Source organism: Ptychodera flava, chromosome 16 (genome assembly GCF_041260155.1).
Source record: "Ptychodera flava strain L36383 chromosome 16, AS_Pfla_20210202, whole genome shotgun sequence".
Lineage (NCBI taxonomy): Eukaryota > Metazoa > Hemichordata > Enteropneusta > Ptychoderidae > Ptychodera > Ptychodera flava.
The window spans coordinates 5,983,780-6,010,364 of NC_091943.1; the positions used below are offsets into that span (position 1 = coordinate 5,983,780).

Below are 26,585 nucleotides of genomic sequence, written 5' to 3' on the forward strand. Positions count from 1 at the left end.
TAGAGTTGTTTGCTTCGACGCCATGCTGCATGTGTGCTTTGATCAAATTTGGGGAAAGCAAGACGCAATGATCATGCATGGTTGGCATTTAATTTGTTGCAACATTCCTGTCAGTCACTCACTTTTTGTCATACCGGTAAGCTGCAGAAACTATTGCTCGTCTGAAAATTAGCAATGTAGTTCATAGGCACAGGTGATACGATAACGTGCCTTTGAACTACGATGCCGATGTTTCAGACAACGCCCAGAGAATCTGAAACTTTCCACACATAATGAGTGATTGACAGAAATGTTGCAACAAATTTAATGTCACATGGGCACTCATCTCGTCTGGCTGTCACAAGAGCTCAGTCATGGGCAGTGCTTTCAGAAACTTTTTACTGTTTTCCTTTGTGTACAGAAAACGCATAACAATGAAAAAAATGCATAGTCAATTCCAATGTGTAAATATGCTTTTTTGCTTAAGCACAAACATTGGTTACCATAGCACTAACAGCACTGTCTGTGAAAATAATTATACAAATCACACAGCAAACAGTTGTTTATTTTAATAAAATAATATACTTTATTTAACAAGACCATAAAAATTGAGACGACACTATCACTTGTACTTAGTAACATAGAGTCTGATGTTAGAATTATTGATTTGTCATTTTGGAGAAAATTGAAGTAGTCTTGTGTTGTTAAACGTGTGTTAATTTTTGTTACGTGTAATGAGGACATAAGCTGTAAGTTTTTGGCAGAGCCCAATTATGATTCAAGAATTACCTTGGTAGGATTGTATCCCTTTCCACAGAGTACTGACTGTCGTTTCTGTTATCTTACAAGTATTCTAATACAACAAACTTTTCCCAGTCATCAAAATGTGTGAATTCATATGTGGTAATCACTGGAGAATCTGGCTGTGCAAGAAATAAGCATTAGCCTTTGATGTGGTCTGCTGTTCACCCACTAGCAGAACACCAATATAATACAAATTTGCTGTAAATGAAACACACGCACATTTCCAATCTCAGATGTAGGGCAAAGTTTAGTATCTTGCACCATTTCACACATATTTGAAATAAGATCAAACACGTAAAATAGATTAATCTCATAGCAGTATTAGTCTAGTGATAAATGTGAAATTTCATTTGTAAGATGCAGTTTGAATCCATTGTAGGGTAATGATTAATTTGGTGGAGCGGCTGTGAATGTGATGCACAGTACAAATCACTATGGTAACTACTAATTTGCATAATATAGCCACCTTAACTGCCATATATGGTAATGCATCATACTTTACACACTAAACTTTTTCAGCACATGGTTTGGTCCAATTCAATTGTCTTCTGAATCAATGTTGGACCTTTACACAGGAATGTCGGGGTGTCAAGCGGAAGGGTGAAAGCTTAAAAAGACTTATCTACTGCGATGGCCTCACAATCATGAAAAACAAATGAACTATCATGACAAAAACAGATAACACAAACATGCATTAAGTTTGATTGTACCAGTGGCACAATGAATGCTTTGGTAAGTTTGCTTAGTGATGGCAAACCCTATCTTCATCAAGCACTTGCCTATTTTAGGTGTAACAGATCTTCAGAGGAAACATGTCCACAGATCCTACACACAAAGCCCTTGAAACATCAACCTTTTGTAAAAAATATATCAACTTACAACAGAAGCTTATCACTTTCAAGCGGGATGCCTGTAACCTCTGAGTGTTTCTGATAATCTTGTTCATTTCCTAACATGGCAGTGGTTTCTCTCATTCTGTTTCTGCCTTATTATTTCATTCAGAAACACTTGTCTACACAATGGTATTTCACATTTATGTTGTTCCCAAGTAATGTTTTCTAAAAGTCTCACAAACTCATTGATGTAGAAGAATTTGAATAATGGCACTACCTCATAGGATTTTTATCCAGTCATATTTACATTTTCCACCTCCTTGAACAAATTTTGACATTTTGGAACAAAAGTGAGGTCAAATTTATACACCATGGCCATCATGATTGCCTGACAAATATAGAGTTCTCATCATTTTGAGGAATCAAGTTCCATTTCACAACCACAAACACATAGGAATTCCAAGACTAGCAGAGCTTTTTTCAATGTTATTAAACAAGTTTTTGAGTTTGCTGGTTCTTGTAAGTTGCTTTGTAGTTGTTTAGGTATGTTGTATCCCTTGTTGACATCCATGTATAACCATCCTTAAAACCCTGCGGTGATTTCAAGGTTTTCTTCACCAGCCAAGCATGTATTCCAGCGTTCTTGATACAACATTGGTGTTTTTCTTTGGTGTGTTGGTACTCGGTGCAACCTATGGATACAAGATGAACGGTGAATGAAAGCTTGGCTCATGAAAGTATCACTTTTCATCTGACTTTTGGATACAACAGTTTATAATATATAAACCCTACACCTACACAGACCAAACACAATCTTTCTCTTTGATTTAGGCAGAATGTCTTTTCTTGTAGACTTCTATATTCTGCATGGTTTCTGACAAATTTGACAAATGCAAATGCATGCTGGGACCTTGAAAGTATACGCTGTCAGTTCTCAGATTTCCAATATGCTTCTACTTGAACCTGATATTTTCTGAATAAAATTTTTCCTCAAATATCATGTCTATTTTCTACATTTTGTGAGATATTTTCAGGTTCGCAGAGGGCAACCATTAGCATTTTTCCTGTATTAATTACTTTTTAACATATTACAAATCCTGTTGAAAAATTTCAGAGAAACTATGAGAATGAGTTCAGTGTGTAGTTGTTCAGTCAGACCCTACTTGTCTACCTTTGGTTGGATCTGTGTACAGGGTAGAGGAATTTTAGATTACTGTATAACATGATTTACTTGATGTAACTTACCTCATTTTGGCTGCTGGCTGCTTGGTAGGCAGCTGTCAATGGTCTAATTGCAGGGCTTCTGTGTGCGTCTATAGCTTCACTGAGTGTACTGGTGCTAATGTTTTGAGTCGTGCTTTCATCAGTACCATACATTACACTCTGGGAAAATTCAACCAAAATGAAAATAAATCTTGTTAAAAACACAAGCTTTACTATCAAGATTGTGTGTATAAATTAAATGACTTGCTGTTCATGTAAAAAAGTAGAATACAAAATGTTGACACAGTGTAACATTTTTCAGATTTCAGTTCACCTTCGTCTTTGCGTATATACAATTCTGTCTCTTATTAAAGAATCTATTCTTTTAACATAATCAGTTTTACTTTGAACAGTTGCAATTCATTTTAAAAAACTCCTGCGGTGACACAATGTAAGAGAAACATTTTAGTATTCCACAAAAGAGGTTCATAAATAAAGTTCTTACTTTATCTATGCATGGAGTAACTCCAACCATGATGCTATTGCCGAATACTTTACTATTTTTACTGAGTGCTTTCTTTGCTTGAATCCTAGAGGCATATTTTATGTGCATCCAATTACCACTTGTTGCAATCTAGGAAGAAAACAAAGAAAACAGAGTGATTTTCAAATATTTGGAAACTTTCATTTTATCAGTAAAATACCCTGAAGTCGACCAGTTGGTATGTAGAGCATATTTAGAACCAATTTACCTTGCCTGGACAGACAAAGGTACCTTTACAATCTCTATAGGTGATAGATGTCAGCACTAATTTTACACAGGAATTTTTGCTAAGGTTTGGGAGCCCTGAATATTGGTATAGACAAGCTTTCGCTAAGGTTTTGTAGCCCCGGAAACATCTACTGTCCCCTTATGATGATTTCTTATGTCCCCTTCAACAATCTTTTTATGTAGCGAGGAGGAAACCTTGGTGACATGACCACAAAACTCAGTATGATATACTTGTTTACAGCTAGGGACAAAAAATATCTGCATTTGCTACCTTATCGTACAGGTAAAAATATATTTCCTTATTGCTTAGCGGTCAATATCTGAGACAGAATGGGGATCTCTACTCACCACATGCTTTAAAATGTTACCATACTGAGAAAACTGTTGAAGGATAAAAGATGCGGCTGGTGGTGGAAACCTGTCATTAAAATTCAATGAGACTTCTATTACAATGTGATCCAAGTGATATGCTACTGTGGATTCACCAGCTATCCTAGATATAACAGCAAAGTATTGTGTGGGGTCCAAAGGCTCTCAGAAGAAAAGATATTGAACTCTGATAACTACAGTGATTGGGCTGGTATATAGTTGATCAGTGACTTGGTGTCACAGACTGTCTACTTTAAAATATGATATGATCTGAGAAATAGTTAGAAATGACAATAAATATAGCTTTGCTGGGAATTCATGAAAGACGTCGATAAAATTATGAATTGTGAAGGAAGTGAAGAGGTGTAATGCCTTGCCTCTGTTACTCTGGTTGGTTGTTGCTGAAAACTGGCAACTGTATCATTGTGTCTACGTCACTGTGCAACTTCATGTCAGATACTGAAAACTACAAAACTTACCCAAAGACTGTCATGTCAGATACTGAAAACTACAAAACTTACCCAAAGACTGTCATGTCAGATACTGAAAACTACAAAACTTACCCAAAAACTGTCACCCAGGTGTCATCTAACTGATCTTCATCGAGCTCTTCTCTGTTTGAAAAAGTGAGATTAACATTTTGAGTACCAAAGTCAATTTTTGTCACCTTTATGAAATATAGTGCATAACATTTTTTCAGACTCAGACAACTTTTTTCAGACTTTTCCCAAACTTTTGGTCAAAAATTGTAGCCAATGAAAAGTTATGTCCATTTGGTCCAAAATTACAAAAAAATAACAGAAAGATTTATGAAAAATTCCTATAATGTTGGAATGAAATTTTGGTTGGAACAGTTACAGCTCTCCCAGGGTTTAAAGGTCATGTCAGTGGAAATCATACAAGTTTGTACCCTTTCTCTGAGTACGGTAGGTTGTCTTTATGCACATCATGAATTACAGACAATTTGCACTTGATACAGGAAAGGTCATTAAATCATATAATGTAATAAAGTACTTCTAGTTTTTTCATCGTTTATTGCAGCATCAATGACACCTTTAGCAATATTTCATATTTTACAATGTTTTTGTAACATAAGTTGACATGGGCTTTATGATGAAAATGGTATTGATGATTTACATTTGCTGAAAGAAAATTTAAAACAATATATCTTGACAACAAATCTTAAAATTATGAATGAGTATCTTACCCTTGGGTATAAAATGGATCAATTTGTGCTGGTGACTTGGATCCAGCCACATCTGCGTGAGAATAGACACTGCTAAAACTGCTACCTGGACTTGTTAACCCTGAAAGATGAGAAACACAACAAGTTTAATTTCTCTTTCACTGTACTTTTTTTGCAAGAGCTGTAAAGCACATCAAGCAGTTTTGTCTAAATTTCTTTGCGCAGCATTGACTGGTTGCATTTAGCACAACTTTCCTGTGAGTTTAAATCCAATAAATTGATGAGTGTTTAGTCTCTGTGACCTTTTGACAAGCGTAACAAAGTTTTACCCTACATAGAACATTGAACCAATATCCTACCAAGTTCATATTTCAAAATCAGGCAAATTGGCCAAAAAAAGTAAGCATTAAGATGTCCCATGTGATGCATTTGACGGCCCTGAAAACATTTGGTACTGCAAACATGATTTTTACTGACCTAACCTGCTGTAACATTCCATGCAAAGTAGGTGAAAATACCTCTAGGTTTTGTCTCAACACCGCTTTTTACTCACTCAGATGATATGAAACTTACGCAAGGTAATATGCACCTCGAATGTGAAAGACTTACACTTTTGCTCAAACTTTCCTCAGTGAAACTTTAAAACATTATTTTACCAAATCAAGAATAAAATTCAGGGATCAGTGTGCAAAGTTGGGAACTACCTAACATTTACCCATATTTGAAATTCAAAATGGCTGCCATGCCCATGTTACTCTATGGAGAAAAATAAGTTTTCAATTTTTGAAAAACTAAGACGGTGAACATTTTTTTTACACATATCTGTCCCCGAGGCGCATTCTACCTCACAATGACTATTGGACACTATCATATACCATACTTAATTGTTGAGGACTAACATACATGATGAATGATTATAACTGTCTCCTGTGTGCAAATACATGGTTGTGTTCGCGTGGTCACATGATTGATGATGGAATAATCTTTGAGATTATCACAAACTGCTACCAACCTTGTCTTGATAAATTGAATCTTGCTAATGGTGTTCTTGTGCCTAAGTTGCCGGCGAAAACTGTTGTACTCAAGTCAGCCTGCAGAAAGACAAGAACATAAAATGTAATGATTCATGTGATTATGGTGCCTACATTGATAAAATTTACCAATAATCAGGGTTTAAAATGGATTTTTACTGCCAAAATGTACTCCCTGGATGTCAGGTTTCACACTGACATCACCGGCTTCTAGCTATTTGCACAGTGGCTGAGTTATACCGATAGTTTATCAAAATTTGTGCTGTATTATTTTCAACATGCACAATATGCACATTGGTCTGGTACATCTACCTGCATTGAGTTACATATAATATAGAGATGCATGGTCACAATACGCACCCAAGTATTCCAACCCTTGACATGACAACAACAGTATATTGGAAAACTTTTAATGGTCTGGTGAAATGCCCATGTTGCAAAATCACAGAAATACAGTTGATGGTCTGTAAAACAGTTGCATTCATTTCTTTTTTCGTTTAGCGCGCGTGATTATGAAATATGGCAAAAGAAAAATGCAATGTGGGCGTGTCCCCCGAGCCCCTCCAGTCGACTTTTTTCGGCTTTCCGAACTTTGCCCGACGCCGTATCTCAATAACGGGAAGTAAAGTATTTCACACCTCCGTAAGCTCCCCACGGGGGTAACTTCTAGGGTTTCCGCTTACATGGTCAGGACAGTGTCCTCCTTCACTATGGAAAGACGTTGTTCTTTTGGTGGCTGTGACAGCGGCAAGAACATGAACGGCTCAACTGTAAACTTTTTCAAGTTCCCGTCAAGTGTTGAGTGTTTGAACCATAATGTGCTTGTCTCGGCTGGTTCGTACGATCGGCCACGGTCCCTCGGCTGAGCCTGCCTCGCTACTTGCTACACAGAAGCATGGAGGTAGTAGGAAGTTGGGACCGCAATGCAAGTCAACTGCATGAACACCAACAATGAACGTTGTGACTGCCATTAAAATGCACTAGTCTACAACACGGAACGTCGGGACCGCAATACAAATCGACAGTAAAAACGTAAATGGGACCGTGATTAAAATGCACTACAACTACAACACGGAACGTTGGCCGGGACCACGATGCAAATCAGCTGCATGAACAGCAACACTGAACGTTGAGACTACCATTAAAACGAACAACAACACGGAACGTAGAGATCGCGATACAAATCATGGAGGTAGAGTCAGGGAAAGACACTAAGGGTTGTCCGATTGCCCGGGGCAAGTGAAAGTCGCGTTCGGGCAAGTGAACCTCCGATGCCACTTGCCCGACGGGACAAGTGAAAAAAATAATTACCTAGAAATCTAATTCACGAGAGCGATTTTCTGTGAGGGAACACGGACTTAAACAACAAAATAATCATATTATGTCATTGTGAACATTTCCATAAGATTTTTCATAAAATTGCATGAAGAGTTGACGAAAAGAATCATATATATAATAATCGCTGTCAATAAAATCCAGTTCAAACAATACACCGGTACCCGTAAATTACCGTACGCTGGTTTTGCATATGAAAAAGCTGTTCACAGCTGCTGGAACGTACGTTCACCAGAGTTCATTGCATTGACTGTGAAGTTACGGTGTCTCACAATATGTCGATACGGTAAAAAAGAAACACACAGCGGTTTTTGTGCTTTGTATGAACTTTTATAATAATGTAAAAATAAAGTCCAGTGGTTAAAAATCACCACATAAAATGGACTTTTACTAAAACATACTCTTCAATGTTAACTTGTTGAGGGACAGTGAGAGGCAAGACCGCATGCAATGAAGTCATGAGCAATATTTGGTGTCAACGGGTCAAGTCTTTGAATTTTCAACAAACACTGACTTAATTTTCAGGTCAATAAGCCAAAAGTTACTTGTCCGTGGCGACCAACCTCTCTGTTTGTGAATTTTCCCATTCTAAAATGACTGTCAAGAAGCAATTGGAGCGAGTTTAACATCGAGAAATTCAGCTTTTACACACATTGAAAAACACCGACGCCTTAGGTTGTTGGTTTTAATTCTATTTAGTCTGCGCATGAGCAATAATAAGACCACCTAGGTTATTAGAAAAACATAGGATACTGGTATAGTGCAATGCAATTCAAACTTTATAGGGCTGGTGTATGATATAAGCGCAGTAAAAACATGACAAAGAAGTACATTATTTTTCAGAAGCTTCAAACATTCCTTTATAGCTACAGATTTTTTCTTTCTGTATAGATAGTTAAAACTTTGAACTGCAAAATACCTTGAAGGTACAATTGAAATGGCTGTTATTATTTGTATATTAAGCCCCAAGAAAGTAAACATACAAACATATGAACTGTTAGAATTTTTTCTATGAATATGAAAGCCCCACTAGCTGTAAATCTTGAAATTTGTTGACCTAAAAAGGCTTCCTATTTTCTCTGGTTTTCTTTAAATTCTACCCATTTACAGGATAAGCTTATAGTCTTTTACTGCTTTACAAAACATTCTTTAGTGAAAAATTGGACAAGTAAATTTACATTTTAACCGTTATTATGATTTCCCACCATACTAAAAAGAAAACAAAGCATGTCCCAGTTGAAAACATTCAACACTATGCATTACATTGGACTACTCTGTTGTTTCCGTGAATATTCAAATGCATATATGCACGGTGTACACTGGTTTTGCTATATTTGCATGGGGTGCCATTTTACATTTGGGCACATATTTATTATTTTTCTTGTTCAAAATTGCACATGCAGTCTCACTGGGCAGTTAACAATACTTGTATTCCAACCCCTGAAAGAGCAAATTCCAAAAAACTTGTTTTAGTTCAGAAGTAAAATCACATAAAGAATGCTAAAAGATACAGGTAATGGGGCTTTAGTAATTAATGGAATATAAATGAGCCATCCAGCACGCTTAGAAGTGTGAAGAGAACCCTATGAGAATGTCTGACATTTTCTCATGATAACATAATTTTCAAAATAAAGTGAGTGAAATAAAAACCCAATGTTTTAGCTTTTTTCAAACACGTAAATTATACTGGGCAAGTGGTTTTCCAATTCGGGCAAGTGAACTGAACCCCCCACTTGCCCGAAGGGCAAGTGGATAAAAAAATAAGTGTCTTTCCCTGAGAGTCCTAAGGATACAAATCGACAGCAACACGGAACGCGTCGTTGGGACGGCAATTAAATTGAAGAACAACGGGGAATACCGGACCACGAGGACCGCGATGCAAATCGACCACAACATGGAATGTTTAAGACCGTGATTAAAATGCACAACACAGAACATCTAGACTGCAATGTAAATCAACTATAACACCGAACCTTGTTGCCTCGATTAAAATGCGTATGTCTGCTATGTATAGCAAAAGTTTAAATTCTCGCGAGCGAGCGTTCCTATGCCCGCTGTACACTGGGCAAAATGACGTCAAATTTATCGCAAGGGCTCGATAGCGTGTGTCTTAGTTTCAATTCTCGCGAGAGCCATTTATGCATGCTGTACACTAGACTAAATGACGTCAAATCTCTCGCGAGACTTGGCTCGATTGCAAATACGTACGACGGAAAGAACGCAATAATACGGAAGTAGACACAGTTTTTGCGAATCGCCAAGAGAGAAGCGCAGATTAAACAAAAGACTAAAAAACCCACGTTTTTTCCTTTATTTTACCATATTTTTTAAACAAAAATCAGTTTCGCCACTGTGGCGAATTAGGATCGATTTTTTTTCGCCACTTCGGATTTCGATTCGGATTGGCGAACGTGGCGAACTGGCAGCGCGAACACTGGGCTCAGCCTGTTTTGTTAGCGGATACCGGGCAGAGATAAGGCGGTGTTGGACCGCTATTCGATGTAAATGAACACACCTGTGACGTCACAGACGGCCAACCTTGACTCCCGCTGAGGGCGTGACCTGAGTGTCGCAAAATGACCCCATGAAAGCCGCGCATAGAAATATCAAAAAAATCAACACTTGCGCGTACTTTTAGGTTGCAATTCTGTTGCGAGTGTAATAGTATTGACCTCCTGGAAGATATTCAGTCACACGAACGGGACCATTTCACCAGACCTTAATGCCAGGGTATAAATTAACCTAAAACTAAAAGGATGCCTTGGGTAGTATATGTGTACAAAAAAGGTAACATGAAATACACTTGCATGCACATTTGTTTAGGAAATCAAGCTTTGGTATAACATTGTCAATATTCACTGCAACTCAAATACAATATCAGGGTGGTCTTTGCCAAGGAGGACTTTAAGTTGGTAGATCACTTTCCCTATCAATATTCCTACAGGAGTTTCCATTCATAGCAGGATTCATTACTGTGTTCTTGTGCCTTTACCACATTCACAAGAGTAACAAGGCCCGTGATGTTACGGACTGAATTCTCTAGGCATGGCAATGCAGGCATCAAATTACACTAATGAATACCGCTAATACAAAATCTACAACAGAGAGGGCACTCTGACATTTAAAACATGAATATTCCACATGGTTACATGGTTCTCTATGATTCAAAGTGTCCTCTACCTGTTTTGCTTCAATACTAGGGTCAAACAGTGGTGCTACAGGTGGAGCCCCAGTCTTGTCTTTGCCAGCACTGGCTATACCACTCACACTGTGTGAAAAATTGAAAACGTTTACGTATGAGTCTTCTATGTGGTAAAAATGAGAATATTATTTGTCACAACATTAAACACGACAGTAACAAGAAACTGGTTGAGTCTTTCCATTTGATAGCTGATATGAAATTTCATGAAAGTTACAGTGCTTGGTTTACAGCAATGTTTAGTGTAGTAACTCCATGGGAAGAGATACAGACAGAGTCCCTTTATCACACACGTACATATTTGCAGTAATACTTCCTTGTATGCAAATCCTAATGCAGACATGGTAAACATCTGAATTAAACCATGCTGGTCATGGAATCCTACAAAATCTTTTCATTACTAGTACTTTCTTATTCTTCATATTACTTGATTAATGCATACCATAGATCGTGCACACACTTCCTACATAGAAAACACAACCTTTAAAACGCATGAAAGTCTTACATGGTACTTACCCAACATGTGACCTTTGCTGTGACCAATCAGGTCTGCTGTCTCTGCTGGCAAGAGAGGATGATGGAGTGAGAACATTGCTGGTTCTTGATTGAGGCGGACTTGACCCACTGCTGTGTGACCATAGCCTAACTGATGCTGGAGACTGAACAAACATTAGAAATCTGGTTCAGTTACCAATCTACAGAGCACTTGTTAAGAACCATTGTTATGTATATCCCAGTGTTCCCTTTGAGCTAGATTGACCCCCTGAGCGCCAAAATCTATTTTGTCACCTTTATAAATATACCACAGACAAATTTTTTCTGATTTTTGCCAAAATTTTGGTAAAAACTGTAGCTGATGAAAAAGTGATATCCATTTGGTCCAAAATTATGAAAAAACTTACAGAAAATTCACAAAAATTGGTAAAATATTGCATTAAAATTTTGGTGAGAAAAATTACAGCAGTCAATTAATTAATTAAGTCAGTTAATCCAACACTGACTCATGGAAGATCTCTTTGAACATTGATACACAAAAAGTTTACGTGTTATGTCCAGAAACACCTACAGCCTTCTCGCGAGCCAGAGCATAATTCTGCTTTGCTGACCTATGCAAAAATCAACAGGTAGCGCTAAGCTGTTGTCGTAAAGAGGCGCATGGTTTACGACAATGCTCCCACAGTGGCTCAAAGAGTTCAGAAATATTGAAATGCATTTCAATTCATAGAATGATTTAATTGAGAAAATGTTGAAAAAAGTGTGTGCTTATCATCTCTGTAATCTGATTCGTTTTTGCTGAATTTTGCAAAAATAGCTGAGATGTTCATTGTCAGGGCTTGAAATTAACTTTTTTCCTGGTAGTCCACTTAGGCTACCATTTTCTGAGGTTGGTAGCCCAGTGACAATGGTTGGTAGCCCATGAATTTTGTAGTTTAGAGATATTTGTTTCCCATAACCAGGTAAGAAAAGACCTATTTTTCAAGATTCTGCCAATGAAGTGAATTTTCTATTCATTTGATGTGAATACTTGCACACCTTTATTAATACCCAAAGGAAACCAATAATATGGTATGAATTGGACAGCAGTGATACTCCAAAGTTTGGTGACCTATTGACAACCCCTTTCATACTCAGAGTTGTGTGTAAATTTTGATAGTCGCCATGACAACGACTTTCTCTCGGCCCCTGAGACATATACTGCACTGTAGCACAGCAGGGCTAAAAAAAAATAGAGTATGGGCTTTCTGTGCAGGGACGGAGACAATAATTTTGGTGTACCTGTGATTGATACATTATGATCTATATGTAGTCAAAATGCATTTTCATTGGCCATCATTTTCTGTTCCTGTCATCCAAGTACATCAGTTCAGATATTGAAACTTTTGTTGCAAAATTCCACTTCACTGTCGTCTTTGTAATTTGCATGAAAAAGTCATAGTCTGGCCTTTCTGTGTTCAGCTAGCTAGGTTTGACTACATTCAGCTCATCCAAAAGTGATCGACATTGCACACCAAGTTCTGACTAAATTTCATGTCCCAGGCTCTGGTAGTCTGTGTTGGCTACATGTACCATTTCATGGATTTTGGTAGCCCAAGGGGAAAGTTAGTAGTCTGTCGATGCGATACTATCACTAATTGCGAGCCCTGATTGTGTATCAAACACACTTCAACACTGACAATAGTGAAATGCAGAATAATAATATTATGATAGGATCCAATTTCTAGTTGATTTAAATTACAGCACTTGTCCGTGCAATGCAACCCTTGGGTCTTTTATAATATACAAACATAAATTTACCACTATTTACCGGTACAACCTGAAAACTGTCCTGGCCTACACTACCGAATAGAATTTACAGATCTAGCAAAGTTATAGATGTGAATCAGAGTGCATTCTTCGTATATTATACTAAAGTCAAAGCATTTGGCGTTTAGTTATTTCTTCATAATATGTGTACAGGGCTGATATACGATATAGGATTCCAATAATTCAAACACTGAGAAAACATGGTGTTTCTTACATGGAAACCTGTGCGCTAAATACCGAGGAGATATACAGTACATAATGATTGGTGGTACTGGTACTTACAGCTGGTGATGACATGGATGGATCTCCCATCAAGTAACCAGGTAAATACTGTTGTGGATTACTACTTGGTGTTCCGGGTGAACCCATTGTCATTGGTTCTAAACCACTATGCGAACCTGTAAGAAAGTAACCAACAATACTGCATACATGTAATTGTGATCATTTGTTTGTGCCAAATGGAGAAATTTGGACAACAGGGAATTCAACTGTTTACGTACTTGTGAATGTACACTTTCAAGTCCTCAAAAACCCTTTAATTTGACCATTGAGCACGGAATATTGTACAAGTTTGCCATGTATACCGTATACATGTATGTGGTGATGTACAAGATTGCCTCCTGGGCAAATAGTGGAATTCTCTGCTCATAGATACATGTATTCTTTCTAAATCAACTGTTGAGTGTTTTAAATGTGGTTTGAAGACACACACTATCTGTGATTTTTCTCTTCCATAGAGTCTGGTGGTCAGTCATTGTGTCGTTAAATGATTAAGAGCTCTTTTGTCATCATTTTACATTTCCCCTTGACTTGTATTCGTGATATTCTAAGTCATATACTTAAATACTGTCAGTATTGTTAAAAGGGCAGGTTTTCTATCAGTGTTATCTCTGAACATATGTCAAATAAGGATGATGAATTAGAATCAATGTCAACAAGCACTAGTGCAAGAAACAGGGATTGAGAGCTACTGCTTGAAGTAATATTTACATGTTTTACTGCACTGAGAAGCATTACCGTAAAATAATAATAAACAACAGTGGCAATGCTGAAACTGTCAGCAAGATGATGTACGACAGAGGTGAAGATAAAACAGTATAATGGTTTGCCTGTTGCTGTGTGATCATAGACAGTAGAGGGGGTTCCCCCTTCTGTTGTCTATGCTGTGATATGCACAGCCCTACCCACTATAGTATCCCTCCATCATTCAACTGGTATCTCTGTGACAGGGCTTGATGCAGATAAACAACAATTCATACCTTTGTGAAAGATGCATGTTATTTACATGTCATTTTACCCCTTAAATTGCAACACTTCACATTTTACAAGCTGTTGGTATAAAATATCACAGAACAGGGGGCTGTATTAAATTCACAAGACTTCTGACTTTTGCAATGTTTTGTGTATACTGGACTTGTATGTAAAAAGGGGAGAAAACATTGTTGCTTTGTAATCATCCCACAAAGGATGTCAAATCAAACTGGAAATGAGAGTGTTCAAAGGTTTCTCCATTCATAGTTGACATTTTCGACTTGGCAGATTAAATAATCGGCCATTGCATTTTTAGAAAGTTCTATGAATCACCAAGTTATCAAAGTGCAGCAAGTAGTTCACTTCTTGATGATGAGAAAAGGGGGTGACAAAGTCCAAGCTACTAAATCCATATCAAGCCATGTCCTTACAGTAGGGCAGGTTACTCTTTGGGGTTCTTTTTACATCCATGATTAAGTGAGGGTGGGTGGGAGTAATCATAGACAGTAGAGGGGTCTCACAACTTAAAGCCCCAACAGCAGCGAATTGTATGCATTTTTTTCATGATTTTAATTTCAAATGAAAGTTGGTTCATGTAAATGTGCTAACTGAAGGACATGTATAGAAGTATCACTGTTCGCTGATTTAGACCATGCCTACATGTTTTAACAGGTGTAAATAATAAGTGGGTGCCGCACTCATAAAATGGCGCCCCCATGGAAAAGTACAAAAATGAAGTTTTTCCTGCACATTCAAATAGTGATCATAAAAGAAACAAGCATCGTGCCATTTACTTCAATGCACAACACATGATGGCCAACATTTTGTTGTAATCTTTATTTTCTCTGTCACACGATTAGTTTTTGAGAATGGCAGGAAATCTAAAATGACGTTAAAATGTTTGAATTTACATGCCACTTTGACACTTATAACAGTGTTATACACTCTCTCAGTCTTTCATGGGTCTTATTCAAAGAAAGCTCTTGAAAAACTGAGGATATTTAGAGTTCAGTTTATTAACCATTCGCAGTATTGGGGCTTGAAACAATAAACGTTTCTCTAGACAAACGGTGGAGGGACCTTGCCCCACAACTTTGTCAATTGACACATCTGTTTCTTAACTCATACATGTAACTGCATTGTCTGTTGGGGAGGGGGCAATACAACACAATCACTGGAGTGGTAGGGCTTACACATCACAGCAACTTGTCTCACCATAGATTATACCCAGTATTCGGTCCTACTAATTACTGCCCGTCACTGCCCGTCACTGCCCGTCAGGAAATGAACCTTCCAATTACTGTAATCTGTCGATATATCAATACCAAAGACCACTTATATAATAGAAAGCTACAAAACAATAGTCTGTTTTACTCCAAATGCCCGAGTCCTGTCTCAGAACTAACGTGAATATTGGAGCGCTAAGTTCTCTACTCGACGGGCAGTGATGATAGGCAGTGTTCGGACATCGATTACGATCAGCGTTGCCACTCGTTCGCAAATCAACGTTGTTGGGGTCTGGGACGACAATTTTGTTTGGTTGTATAGAAAGTAATGATTTTGATATGAGATATCAACTGATTACAGTCGTTGAAAGGTAAATTTCCCGACGGCAGTGACGGGCAGTGGTCGGACGTCGACGGGCAGTATGTATGGCTAATGGTGATGCATGTACGATCACACGATTAGCGTTGCTACTCGTTCGAAAATCAACATTTTTCGGATCTTGGAATATTATTTCGTTCGTTTTTACAAAGAGTAGTGGTCTTTGGTATTGAAATATCGACTGATTACAGTAATTGGAAGGCTAATTTCCTGACGGGCAGTGACGGGCAGTAATTAGTAGGACCCCCCAGTATTATCAATGGATTCAATCACAATGATACCCAAGATTACCATACTCCTGTTTTTTTACCTCCATGCTACACTGTACATGACCATAGACCCTCGAGAAAAACTGTTTTTCTCGACATGATGTAGTATGTCAATTACAAAATTTGTGGTCAGGGATGCCATTCCCAACACTGTGGCATGTCGCATGGAGCTAAAAAAGGACCATGCATGTCGGAAGGAGACGAGGCGTCGGAGTAATGACCTAACCGTTCAAAACATTTTGCACTGTCTGAACTTATATCATTTTTTTGCAACTGGAAAATGAGTAATACAGTAAGAATGTGCAAATGTTGCCCTTGTGTGATAACCTTGACCGCAATTTTCACGTCCCGTCTCCGAGACTGTGTATCCAACAGTCGTCTAACTTACTACTTAGCTATGTCGAGGAAACAATAAATGAAGTTTGGGAGTAATAAAAGAACCAGTGACACTTATGGTATTAATTAGTTACAGCGCTGTAGTCATTACAAAAAGCTAACCCTGATCTTATGAGCGAGTCGAACAAGAGTGTGAAATATGTGTGCCACACACGTTAAATCTCACTTCCGGTTGTCAGCTGTCTCATCGATAAAATATACATGCCTTATGTAATTGAAGTGCTGATTTCAACCTGACGTACCCGATATATCCATGGCAATCTTGACGACTGTTCTGTACGGCAATGTGCAGAATCGTTCGATTATCTCAGTACCTGCGGCGTCGTATCAGGTTGAAATTCACTCGTCTCCTCGCTTTTCAAAAATGGTGGCTAAAGTATTGGATGCTGAAATTATTTTCGTATTCGTTTTCGTATTCGTTTTCGTATTCGTATTCGTATTCGTATTCGTATTGGAGTCACTGACAGAAATTGTTATTTTTAGTCCAGGTTTCAGGTATGAAACGTGCAATATACGATATTTACTGAGGTTTAAATATTGTGATAATTTGTTCGTAATTCATCTGCCAATTTGGTTAATTTACATAAATTTGCATTTGTAGATTTTAAAGAATTTTGTTCACTTCATTTTATTTGAAAAAAAATACTTAAAATCGGTTGGGATCTGGTAAGGCAGCATCTTCGCTAGCCAATGTCTCTTGACCGGGCAGCTGGATGCACCCCCCCGAAATCAGGTGGTCAGTGCCAAGTAATGGGACTCGTGAGAGCGGATGCAAGGAGCTGCCCTGGACTGTACCATTGTTTTGCGGGGAGGGCAGATTTTTGTGAGGCGCTGCAAAACGGGTGACTGTTGAAAGCTATGATGAACGGGGGACTTGTCTAGGACAACCATCTGAATAAAAAAATTAGAAAATTGTTATATCCGGTCATCCTTTTGGACTCACTTTAGAATGATCATATCCATTTACAATTTGTATTTCAAGTATTTTACTTGATTTTGATATGGCTCTACGTAAACCTGAAATAAATTATAATAACAATACAATACAATACTTTACAAAACTCAGGGAGTGCGGTAAGGCAAAAATTACAAAATTGCAAGTTACGACTAAGTTGTACGTGCTGCTACAGGGGAGAAAGTAACATAAATCAATGACATAGGTAGTTTATCTTTCAGAGTAAAGATGTGAGCAATATTATACATAAAACCGGACCGACCGATAATTCATGTATTACATTCAATCAGGGCTCAAAGTAGCGACCATTTTCAGTCGCATAGGCGACCAAATTTTATGAGATTGCGACTGAATTTTTTTCAAGACATTTCTCCATACCGTAAACGTGATCAAATACAACATATATTCGCTCAGTGTTCACGGAGCATTGTCCTGAAAGGCCATGACCCCAAAATACGCATTGAATAAGCATAGCCGTTGAGCGGAGTTACTCAAAGGTTTGAGCGTGTTCTCTCCTCTGCACAGCGCTGCCAATGTGTCTGCTGATGTTATCTTGAATGATCTGTCAAAATATCCCATGAATTTAATGATAAATTTTACTACAATCCAATCAAGTATCAGAAGCAGTTTTAGTGCTGTCACATCATTTCAAATGAACCAACCATAATCCCAGCATAAAATGTCATCAAAATATAGCTGACAAGGGAAAACAAGCAACCAGTAACTGCAACATATTTCATGCGTTCACGTGCGTAATGAATATTTGCGTAAGTGGCATGTGACCGGCTAGACCATTTCCGGAAATCGTCCTTTGGAAAGCAGATCAAAGCATCGGTTTCATCAAGCTTGGACTGGATTATCCTGTTCATAAAGGTTTTTGTTTTCAGCTAGATCTAAATAGCAAGCAACTTTGTTGAAATATCATGGCAAATCTGCCGGGTAGCGACTGCAATTATGTAGAACCATGGAGGTAGTAGAGAACAGACCATGGATGGGACTGTGGCGATGACCTCAATGACCCGAGCGAGTTCGATACACGCCACAAGTACCGCTGCGATATCACGGCTAGGATTAAATGCGCATATGCGTTTGAGTTTTGTTCTCTTGCCTACAAAATATCTATCGAAAGTTGATAGTTGCTGCATTTCTATTCAGAGTTTTTGTTGAAAAAAGTAGCTATCTACGGCTAGCGGCTTAATTGGTCCCCCAAACTAGTACTGCTGAAAGTTTTTGGAGTGACCTGCAGAACGGAGTTGTAGAGCGGGGCAAACTGCGTAACACTGAAACTGGATCGCACAGTAACAAATGACGGAAACCGATCGAGCCAGTTGCGACAGCTACTAGACTAGCTGAAGTCTATTTATCATAGAATACAGGTATTTCTCGATATTTCGCGATACAAATTAATTTCCATGCATTCTGGTGTATCTTATCATAACGCAAGTTGATCAACATGTTCTGGCAATGACAGTTGACGCAAACGCAAGGAAAGAAAAAGAGATGGGCCGTACTGAAATAAAGACTCTGACAACAGCTCACACATTAATTTAATCTTTATTAGGGAAACAAATGTACCGATCGGGACATAGGCCTATGATACCATTTTATTCATCTCGTTTTCTTTTATGACGCTTTCCCACATCATATGAGATGATATTTTCTTTGCGACAGCAGTCTAAATATAGCATGTCATCGACTTAGGGGCATGCGATAACGTTGAGCCCTGCATTCACTGTCGTTATGACGATCACTTTCTCAGAGATATCAGTTTAAAACAAGAAAATTACCTTTTAAGTTTACAACTCGTCAAATTGGGCGGGTCAGCTAAATTTCCATTATCGATACTAATGATGTCAACAGAATGTTTAAGTGTGGTTGTTGTGATAAAGTTAATACGAAAACGAATACGAATACGAATACGAAAATGATGTTTGTTTAAAAAATCTTTCCTCCAAAGACTACTACTGGCCCACAAGCGCTAATAGCTTGGTAGTCTGCTAAATAGATCGATTTTCGGCTCGATCTATCGATCCCGTGGTCAGTATGCCCGCCACTGTAACCTAGTGTGTATTTTGGTTACAATGGCGCGCATATCGACTACGGGATCGATAGATCGAACCGAAAATCGATCTATTCAACAGACTACCCAGCTAAGGAGTGCCTGTGTACTGGCCGTTTGTTTTTAAAATCTCTCCTCTAATTATAGCAACGATATCTTTCAATCTAGGGCCTAAAAAGATTGGATCTTTTTCAACTTACATTCTCAAATATTGAAGTATCGATATATTGTCATATAAAAAGCACTTTAAGTTCTGTAAAGACAGAACTTTTATATAATACGCACGAAATCTGGACTAAAAATAAAAATTTTGTCAGTGACTCCAATACGAATACGAATACGAATACGAACGAAAACGAATACGAAAACGAATACGAAAATAACTTCAGCATCGTGGCTAAAGTATCCCATGATTCTACTGGGGCCAGTCAAGTTATCGTTTATTCCTTGGCTGTTCCTGTTGCTTTGCATCACCCCATCGTCGATCAAAGTAACAAAACTTCTTGTCGTTTGTCAGCCATATCGTAGAAATAAAAAACAGAAGTTGTTACTCTTGCCTCTTCACTTACATTATTTCCAAGTGACAGTGTAGCTCTTGCCTCTTCATTTGGTACATCTTTACAGAGGGTCAAACGTCTGCAGCTGCAGTTCGGGGAAACACTTTAGCCGGATGTGCGTAGGATCGGGGGTGGAAACAATATTACTCACAGCCTAGTCTTCCTCCTGTGTCGAGTCCAGCCTAATCGCTTCATCACATCCGCGGACAGTGTAAACGATGTGGTGATGGTTCTGGTTGTGTGAAGATTTGTTTCGATATTAACAAAGGCATTTTACTTTCTTCTCTCAAAAGGTACATCTAAAAGGTGAGTACATCCAATTTTAACAGGCGGCTTGAAAGAAAGAGCAAAACTAGACGATTCAACGAGCATGAGCAAAACGTAAACATTACAATTTGCGTTGCGGCTAGTGTTACAGCAGAAACCTACGAGGCCCCCGGGCCTCCCTTCAACTTCCCCAAAATTTAACAGACTGCAGTTTGAACTAACAGTGTGACCATCTTCTAGCTTTTCTCCGTCCGTCTATAACGGTAAGCTTATCCCAACATTTATTGCTAAGCGTAAATCTAAATTCTAAGCGCCGTCGAATTCTGAGTGCACACGTCCGCGCTCAATACTGACTGGGGTTTAGTTGACATCCAGTGCATACATCATCGCTCAGTCATCCCCGTCTATGTAATTTTACTCAGGGGTCACAACATTTAATCGCGCTGCAGAATTTGCTCGAAAGCGTCGCTCTGTTAATTCTTTTATGGTTCGGCGAAAAACCCACAGAAAATTATCCTTTCAAGTGCAATGAAAAGAAGATTGAGTAATACCAATTTGCGAAAAAAAAAGTTTATTATTCAGAAAAAAGGGAAGTTGTGTGAAAGTTCAGTGATAAACATAATACACGAACCGATCGATGTCTGGCAAATATATATTTGTATTTCCTACTTTCAAAGGAAAAAAATCCTGGAATATATCAAATTGAGAACGTTTTACCTTGATTTACCTTGATCAAGGTAAATCAAGGAGAACGTTTTAGACATCTGTTTAGCCCATTGTTTTCTACCATTGTTGCTAACATCTAGTTTTGATTAAAAGCAAGCACATTTGGTGCACCATGATGCTCTCTGATGACACCGTCTCAAATGACAGCAAGTGCATTTTGACATGTGTGATAGAGGTCACAGCTAGGTCAGTATATTTAACTATAAATAGCCCTTTCCTTGTGCAGGATTGGCTGTTTTCCGTGGCCATGCGTTGAAATAAAAGCGGTTTGCAAACCGACTTCTGCAGGCCAACTCAGCACTTGCCATTTTCTGATCTGTTCGGAACTTTGCCACTGAAAAGGAGTTCTATAAAGGTTGGGGTACATAATAGCTTTCAGTCTCATTGCTATAGTCTGTAGGATATGCCCAGAAGAGAAAGTCTCAGATGACCTAATTTCCTGTTTTGGTACTTGTCCCGTGAATACCTGTACAAACTGAATCATATCGGCAAAAGAATGGTTTTCAAACTTATCAAAGTTTCAGGATCGAGACACTTTTATTGAAAATAGATCTTCGTCGAACTTTTACTGTGTTAGTGTGATAATTTCCACCAATTTGCATTAATGGTATGTAAAATTGGCCTGTAAAATTTGTTCTCATGGAGTATGCCCTTAGACAGGATGTTTGCTGTAAACACTGGCAGGCCAACTTCAAGGTACTGTGTATAAAGGGAGGGCAAACGATTTGCTTACCTCATCATCCACAATGTGGTTTTCTGAATTTTTTTGTAGGGATTAGACTAAAGGAAGGAAGTGCTCCAAGGCTTATCCATTGTTTTTGATTTCATATATAGTTGTTTTCCAGTTAATGAACAGCTGTATGTCTCATTAAAATTATAATTAGGTTGAAATTCTGTAACATGAAACTCCCTTTCACAAGCTATAAATGCCCATTGTTCATGTGAAGTTATTCTCAACAAACAAGCCTTGAACTTCAGAAGCCCAACCAATGAAGTTAAACATTGTTTTGTTATCAGTTGACAGCATCTGCTCTGAAATCCCAGCCAAAAGTTTCTCTGTTTCCTTTCATTGTTTTAAAATCATTTGAAAATATCACAAGGAGTCCTTGCGCTTCACGTGACGGAACAACAAATCACGAGTTGTGAAAAAAATATCCAAGCTCAAGTTATGATTTCATTGGCATGGAAAGCGTACCTGAAATGATTCTTTCATTTTCTGAAAATTTTGATTGAAAATAAATTTGAGCAGGCAACAATGTGTTGTTGTGATTATTGATATGTCATCTTGGCAATTGTATTTTCATTAGTTTTGCAACATTTGATATCGATTACAGTACTTTCAGATACAGCAGACTTTCTGAAAGTGCCCTAAATGAGGGTCAATAGGGCACACACTAGTAATTGGAAGTTAATATTTTCAGGCACCAGTTTGTAGAGTGAAAGTTAGAAACGATAAGGATTCCTGATGCCAAATAAGTGTGCAGTGACAAAGAGCTGACATGTAAAGACAGACAGTCATTCACTTCAATACTGTATTAGTTATTCATTATTTACGCTTTGAGTGCCAAAGTCTATTTTTGTCCCCTTTATAAAATAAACCCCAGTCAGTTTTTCTCAGATTTTTGCCAAAATTTTGAGAAAAAACTGTAGGCAATGAAATGTGATATCTATTTGTTCCAAAATTATCAAAAAACTACAGAAATATTCATAAAAATTGGTAAAATTTTGCACTAAAATTTTGGTGGGAGAAAATTACAGTGCTCAAAGCGTTAAACAGTTGATAATACTAAAACTGTAATTGACAAATTTTGAGTGTCAACTGATGGGATACCATAGGGATAATGTTGGGATTTATGTTTGTTTTATTATTTTAAAATAGTTTTTGAAATTCTGCAGACAATTTACTTTTCCATTTGTACCGTAGAACACTAAGTTGACCCACAGAGAAGGATAAAAATGGTAAGAACTAGAGCCGAATGAATAGTATGTTTGTGACTTTACTGCATTTTAAAATGTGTCGGTGCTCAAAGCATTAAAGAGAAATGAGTCAGCTTTGAATAGTATCCTGTGTGATGTAATTTCCATGTGGTTTCGTATTTCCATTATGAAAATTGACATTCTTTCCAGCTTTATGTTTACTTTCTCTTTGAACTTGGAATTTAAATTGCATGTGAGCATGAACTTTGTTTAATCCAAATACTGGGTTACCTATCAAGGTTTAAAGATGAAAATTTAGCACATTTGTGATTGTAATGATTTTGGAATATGTTTTAGACTGAAGGCTAGGTTGAATAGTTCATTAGTAGTGGTTGACCTTTGAACCCTAAGTGGCATTCTTGGAAGAGGGGGATATTGTACAGTGCAGGTGTTGATATATTTATAAATAGTACATTAATTTTGATGATTGCTGAACGCTTTCTTCTTGGAGATAAAAATGCTCTGAGGGTGTCAGTTTTATGACCTTTGATAATTTCCAAATCAGCTGTTGATGTACATGAATAGCAGGCCATACTTAGATAAATTTTTGCTGAGCTATATTTAGTGTGTGCTGTATTCAAAACATAAATAGAATAGGGAACAAATACATGTAGGCGACTCCCTTGGCTCGCTGAAAGAATAATGGAATATGAGTTTCAACTGGGATTCTTTTAACCAGTGTTTGTACAGAAGGTGATCAAGTGACCACCAAATATTATAATATTAATATTTTATTATATCGTAGAGAGAAATGATAACAATAATTAATAACAATCTTAATTAATAATAATAATAATAATAATAATGATAATGATTTCAACAACAACACATTTTTTACTGTATCTGAAATTTGTTTTTTTTCCACAGTAATATAGTTATTGAACAGATTTCATGAAATTCCCGTTACCACGTTTATTACTTATAATATTACTTTGCAAGATTGACAGTTACGTAATACAAACTGTAGTCACTTGTCAAGTAGCTGAAGCTGCGATGTGTTCACAATTGAAAAGATATTTGCCCGCCATTTTATACTGCTGACTGTGATATTGTTAGGTTATGTGTTGTGTTGATAAAAGATATACCTATTCATAAGGAAATTTATCCTAAAATTTAAAAAATTATAATGACCTTGTGACAGATGATGACATTTAAAATATTCTGACCCCTATAAAAAACTGCAGTTTTGACCAGTTTCTTCCTGAGACTGCTGTTTATTGAAAATAAAATTGAAAAAGGGAAGTAGAGCAACTGCCTTGATTTGTGATGTTTTTCATCTCATCTTCAAGGTTTCTTTGTTCCAAAAACAGAGTACTGAAAGATGTCAACAAAGTTTTGAATGGAAATTGCAATTCAGTCCAGATGTGACGTTTCAATTTTTCCTCTACCATTTAAAGGATTTGTTTCAGATTTTCACCATCCATTTCCCATGGTAGCTGTAAAATTGAATTCACAATGGGCAATGAACAAAGCAGGATGCATACATAGTTCATTGGCCAGTCTGACCCACAGTGTTAGAATTTCAAATATATTTCTCTCACTGGTACGTGATAGCCATTTTAGGATTAGTTTCAAACATTTACTTGCTTAATGATTTCTTTCAAAATCTTCACATCCCATGAAGATTTTCAATAGACGTAAATCAGTAATGTCAGTATCATGGATTACAAATTAATTCAGAGACATGAATCCTTTCAGATGCAAGTGCAAATTCACAAGACTTGAGACTTCCAGTTCTACCTACCGTACCTCTTTTCCTTTTGTATATACGGTACCGATAGACCAAATAAATGCTTAGAATCATAGACCTTCTGCAGGGTCTGTTCTAGTAGAATAATTGTTGTGTGTTGATATGTTGTGGTGAAAAAGGTTTTATAATACAGTAATCAAAATAACGATTTAAAAGGAGAAATACAACCATACAGTACCAAAAACAACAACAACAATACTTTAGTGAAGTCAATAATTAAATTTATAAATAAAATAGATAAATAAATAAGTAGTTTTCAAGTACTTCCTTCTGCTTCACAGGTATGAGTACATATACTGTATAGTAAATGCAAAGTGATTCCGTCCAGTCTCTCCTCTTATCCATTTTTTGAACTCACGCATGATGGTTTGTGTACAGTGTATATGCAGTGTACTGTACTGGATCAATACTAGTTAGCAAAATGTGGGTGTCATGCCCTCACTAGAAAATGAAAAATATTTAATCACAAACAATATCAAATGCATGTCAGTGGTTTGTAAATTTAAATGTCTAAATGTGAGGGACAGTTTTGAATTGCTTCAACTGTCATATACCTTTAACCCATTGTTTCATTCAGCAAGTATAAATTTCTGACTTGGTTGTGGTACAATATGATATTCAGTCATCTTGGAGCCAACCATTTCTCTTCAGACCCAACACTGTTAGTATCAATTAAGGCAAACAAAGAATTTTATTAACCAAACTCAAATGTTGATTCATTTCTCAGTCCTTTGTGGTACCAACAACATAACGGTTTTGAGTCGGAAAGTCTAGGGATTGACCTTCTCATGACCTCTAGCTAGCTGCATTTATTTTCACTAGCTCAGTGTAAATGATTCCCATGCCGCTAGCATACAAAAGCGGCAGTCAGTTCTACAAAGCAATTAACCTTATGGTCACCGTTGCCAGAATTTTGTCGGCCTCCAGGTTTTGTCTGATTGTGAATTTGAATCAACTTAGTAATAGTTTCCTAGTTAACAATATATTTTGCTCTTTTTACTGATGTTTGTTTGTTGGCCAGCGCAGTAGCTGGAATAAACAAGAGTGATCTAAATTTTAGTCTTTAGAAATTACATGTACCATACCAGTTTAATGTCATATCCATCATTTATAAGTTCCTGTCAGACAGTCAATTTTTATGAAAAATGTCTTATAATGTGACAGTTTCATTGCCAACTCACTGTTTATGTAGAAACAATTGATTAAGCCTCGTGGCAGTTCAGATTATTTGGTTAAATGATGCAAGATACCCATTGTAGTTGTAACTGTTCCTCTTTTAGCCCGCATTTTGGTTTTCACTCAAGTCGATTAAATTGCGGTAATAGTTGTCCACTGGACTCAGTATGTAATCTAGTAAAGGCAGGGATTGCAGCATATTTATGATATTTTAGATAATACTGCTATGACTATGAAAGTAGTATATCTTGATGCCCATGTATTCAGGTATTAAATCAGTCATGATGAATATTGTACCTGAGAGGAAGGATCATTCAAAATTTAAGTTTCCATCATAATTTTATTTTATAGAAATAGACTACTCTGTAGTTCTATTATCAGCTGATAATTACCTCAACCTTTTAAATCCTATCGTCGGAAATGTCCACGATAGGTCATAGGTCATCAGGAGGTCAGAGTTCATAGGGTTTAGTATTGTAGCTGCAGAATATGGGTTGTTTTCACTAAGTATCAACTGCAGTGGAAGCGGGACTAATTTCGAGCACTGTAAACATTTAGCAGTAATACTTACCAGTTTGTGTT

The 26,585-nt window shown here is 37.4% G+C and overlaps 2 protein-coding genes across 5 annotated transcripts in view; one reads left to right on the forward strand and one right to left on the reverse strand.

Annotated features, from left to right (window-relative positions):
* Nucleotides 1-538: 538 nt before the first annotated feature.
* On the reverse strand, nt 539-16,917 carry LOC139152634 (nucleoporin NUP35-like). 2 transcript variants are annotated; one of them, XM_070725883.1, is made up of 11 exons: nt 16,779-16,917; nt 13,298-13,413; nt 11,228-11,370; nt 10,693-10,780; nt 6,159-6,237; nt 5,168-5,267; nt 4,524-4,574; nt 3,940-4,009; nt 3,325-3,453; nt 2,862-2,999; nt 539-2,308 (listed from the first exon to the last, which is right to left on the reverse strand). In XM_070725883.1, the coding sequence occupies exons 1-11, from the start codon at nt 16,789-16,791 to the stop codon at nt 2,231-2,233; spliced, it is 1,005 nt and encodes a 334-aa protein (XP_070581984.1). In that variant the 5' UTR covers nt 16,792-16,917; the 3' UTR covers nt 539-2,230. The 2 variants fall into 2 exon arrangements, with proteins under 2 accessions (XP_070581984.1, XP_070581985.1); XM_070725884.1 differs by having other exon boundaries at nt 16,742-16,916.
* Nucleotides 16,918-20,252: 3,335 nt separating this feature from the next.
* Nucleotides 20,253-26,585, forward strand: part of LOC139152635 (rho family-interacting cell polarization regulator 2-like) — a 41,751-nt gene continuing 35,418 nt past the window's right edge. For 2 of the 3 annotated variants that reach the window (XM_070725885.1, XM_070725886.1), the window contains exon 1: nt 20,278-20,413. The gene's annotated coding sequence lies outside the window, so the exon portion shown is untranslated. Of the gene's footprint in view, nt 20,414-26,585 lie in introns of all 3 variants that reach the window. The other variant, XM_070725887.1, reaches the window with a different exon arrangement.

What these genes read in the sequence shown, in the direction of transcription:
- LOC139152634 (XM_070725883.1), bottom strand. An exon ending in CTAGTATTGAAGCAAAACAG is followed by an intron (nt 6,238 to 10,692) that starts GTAGAGGACACT and finishes GTCTTTCTGCAG; the next exon opens with GCTGACTTGAGTACAACAGT. An exon ending in TTACTCCATGCATAGATAAA is followed by an intron (nt 3,000 to 3,324) that starts GTAAGAACTTTA and finishes GAATTTTCCCAG; the next exon opens with AGTGTAATGTATGGTACTGA.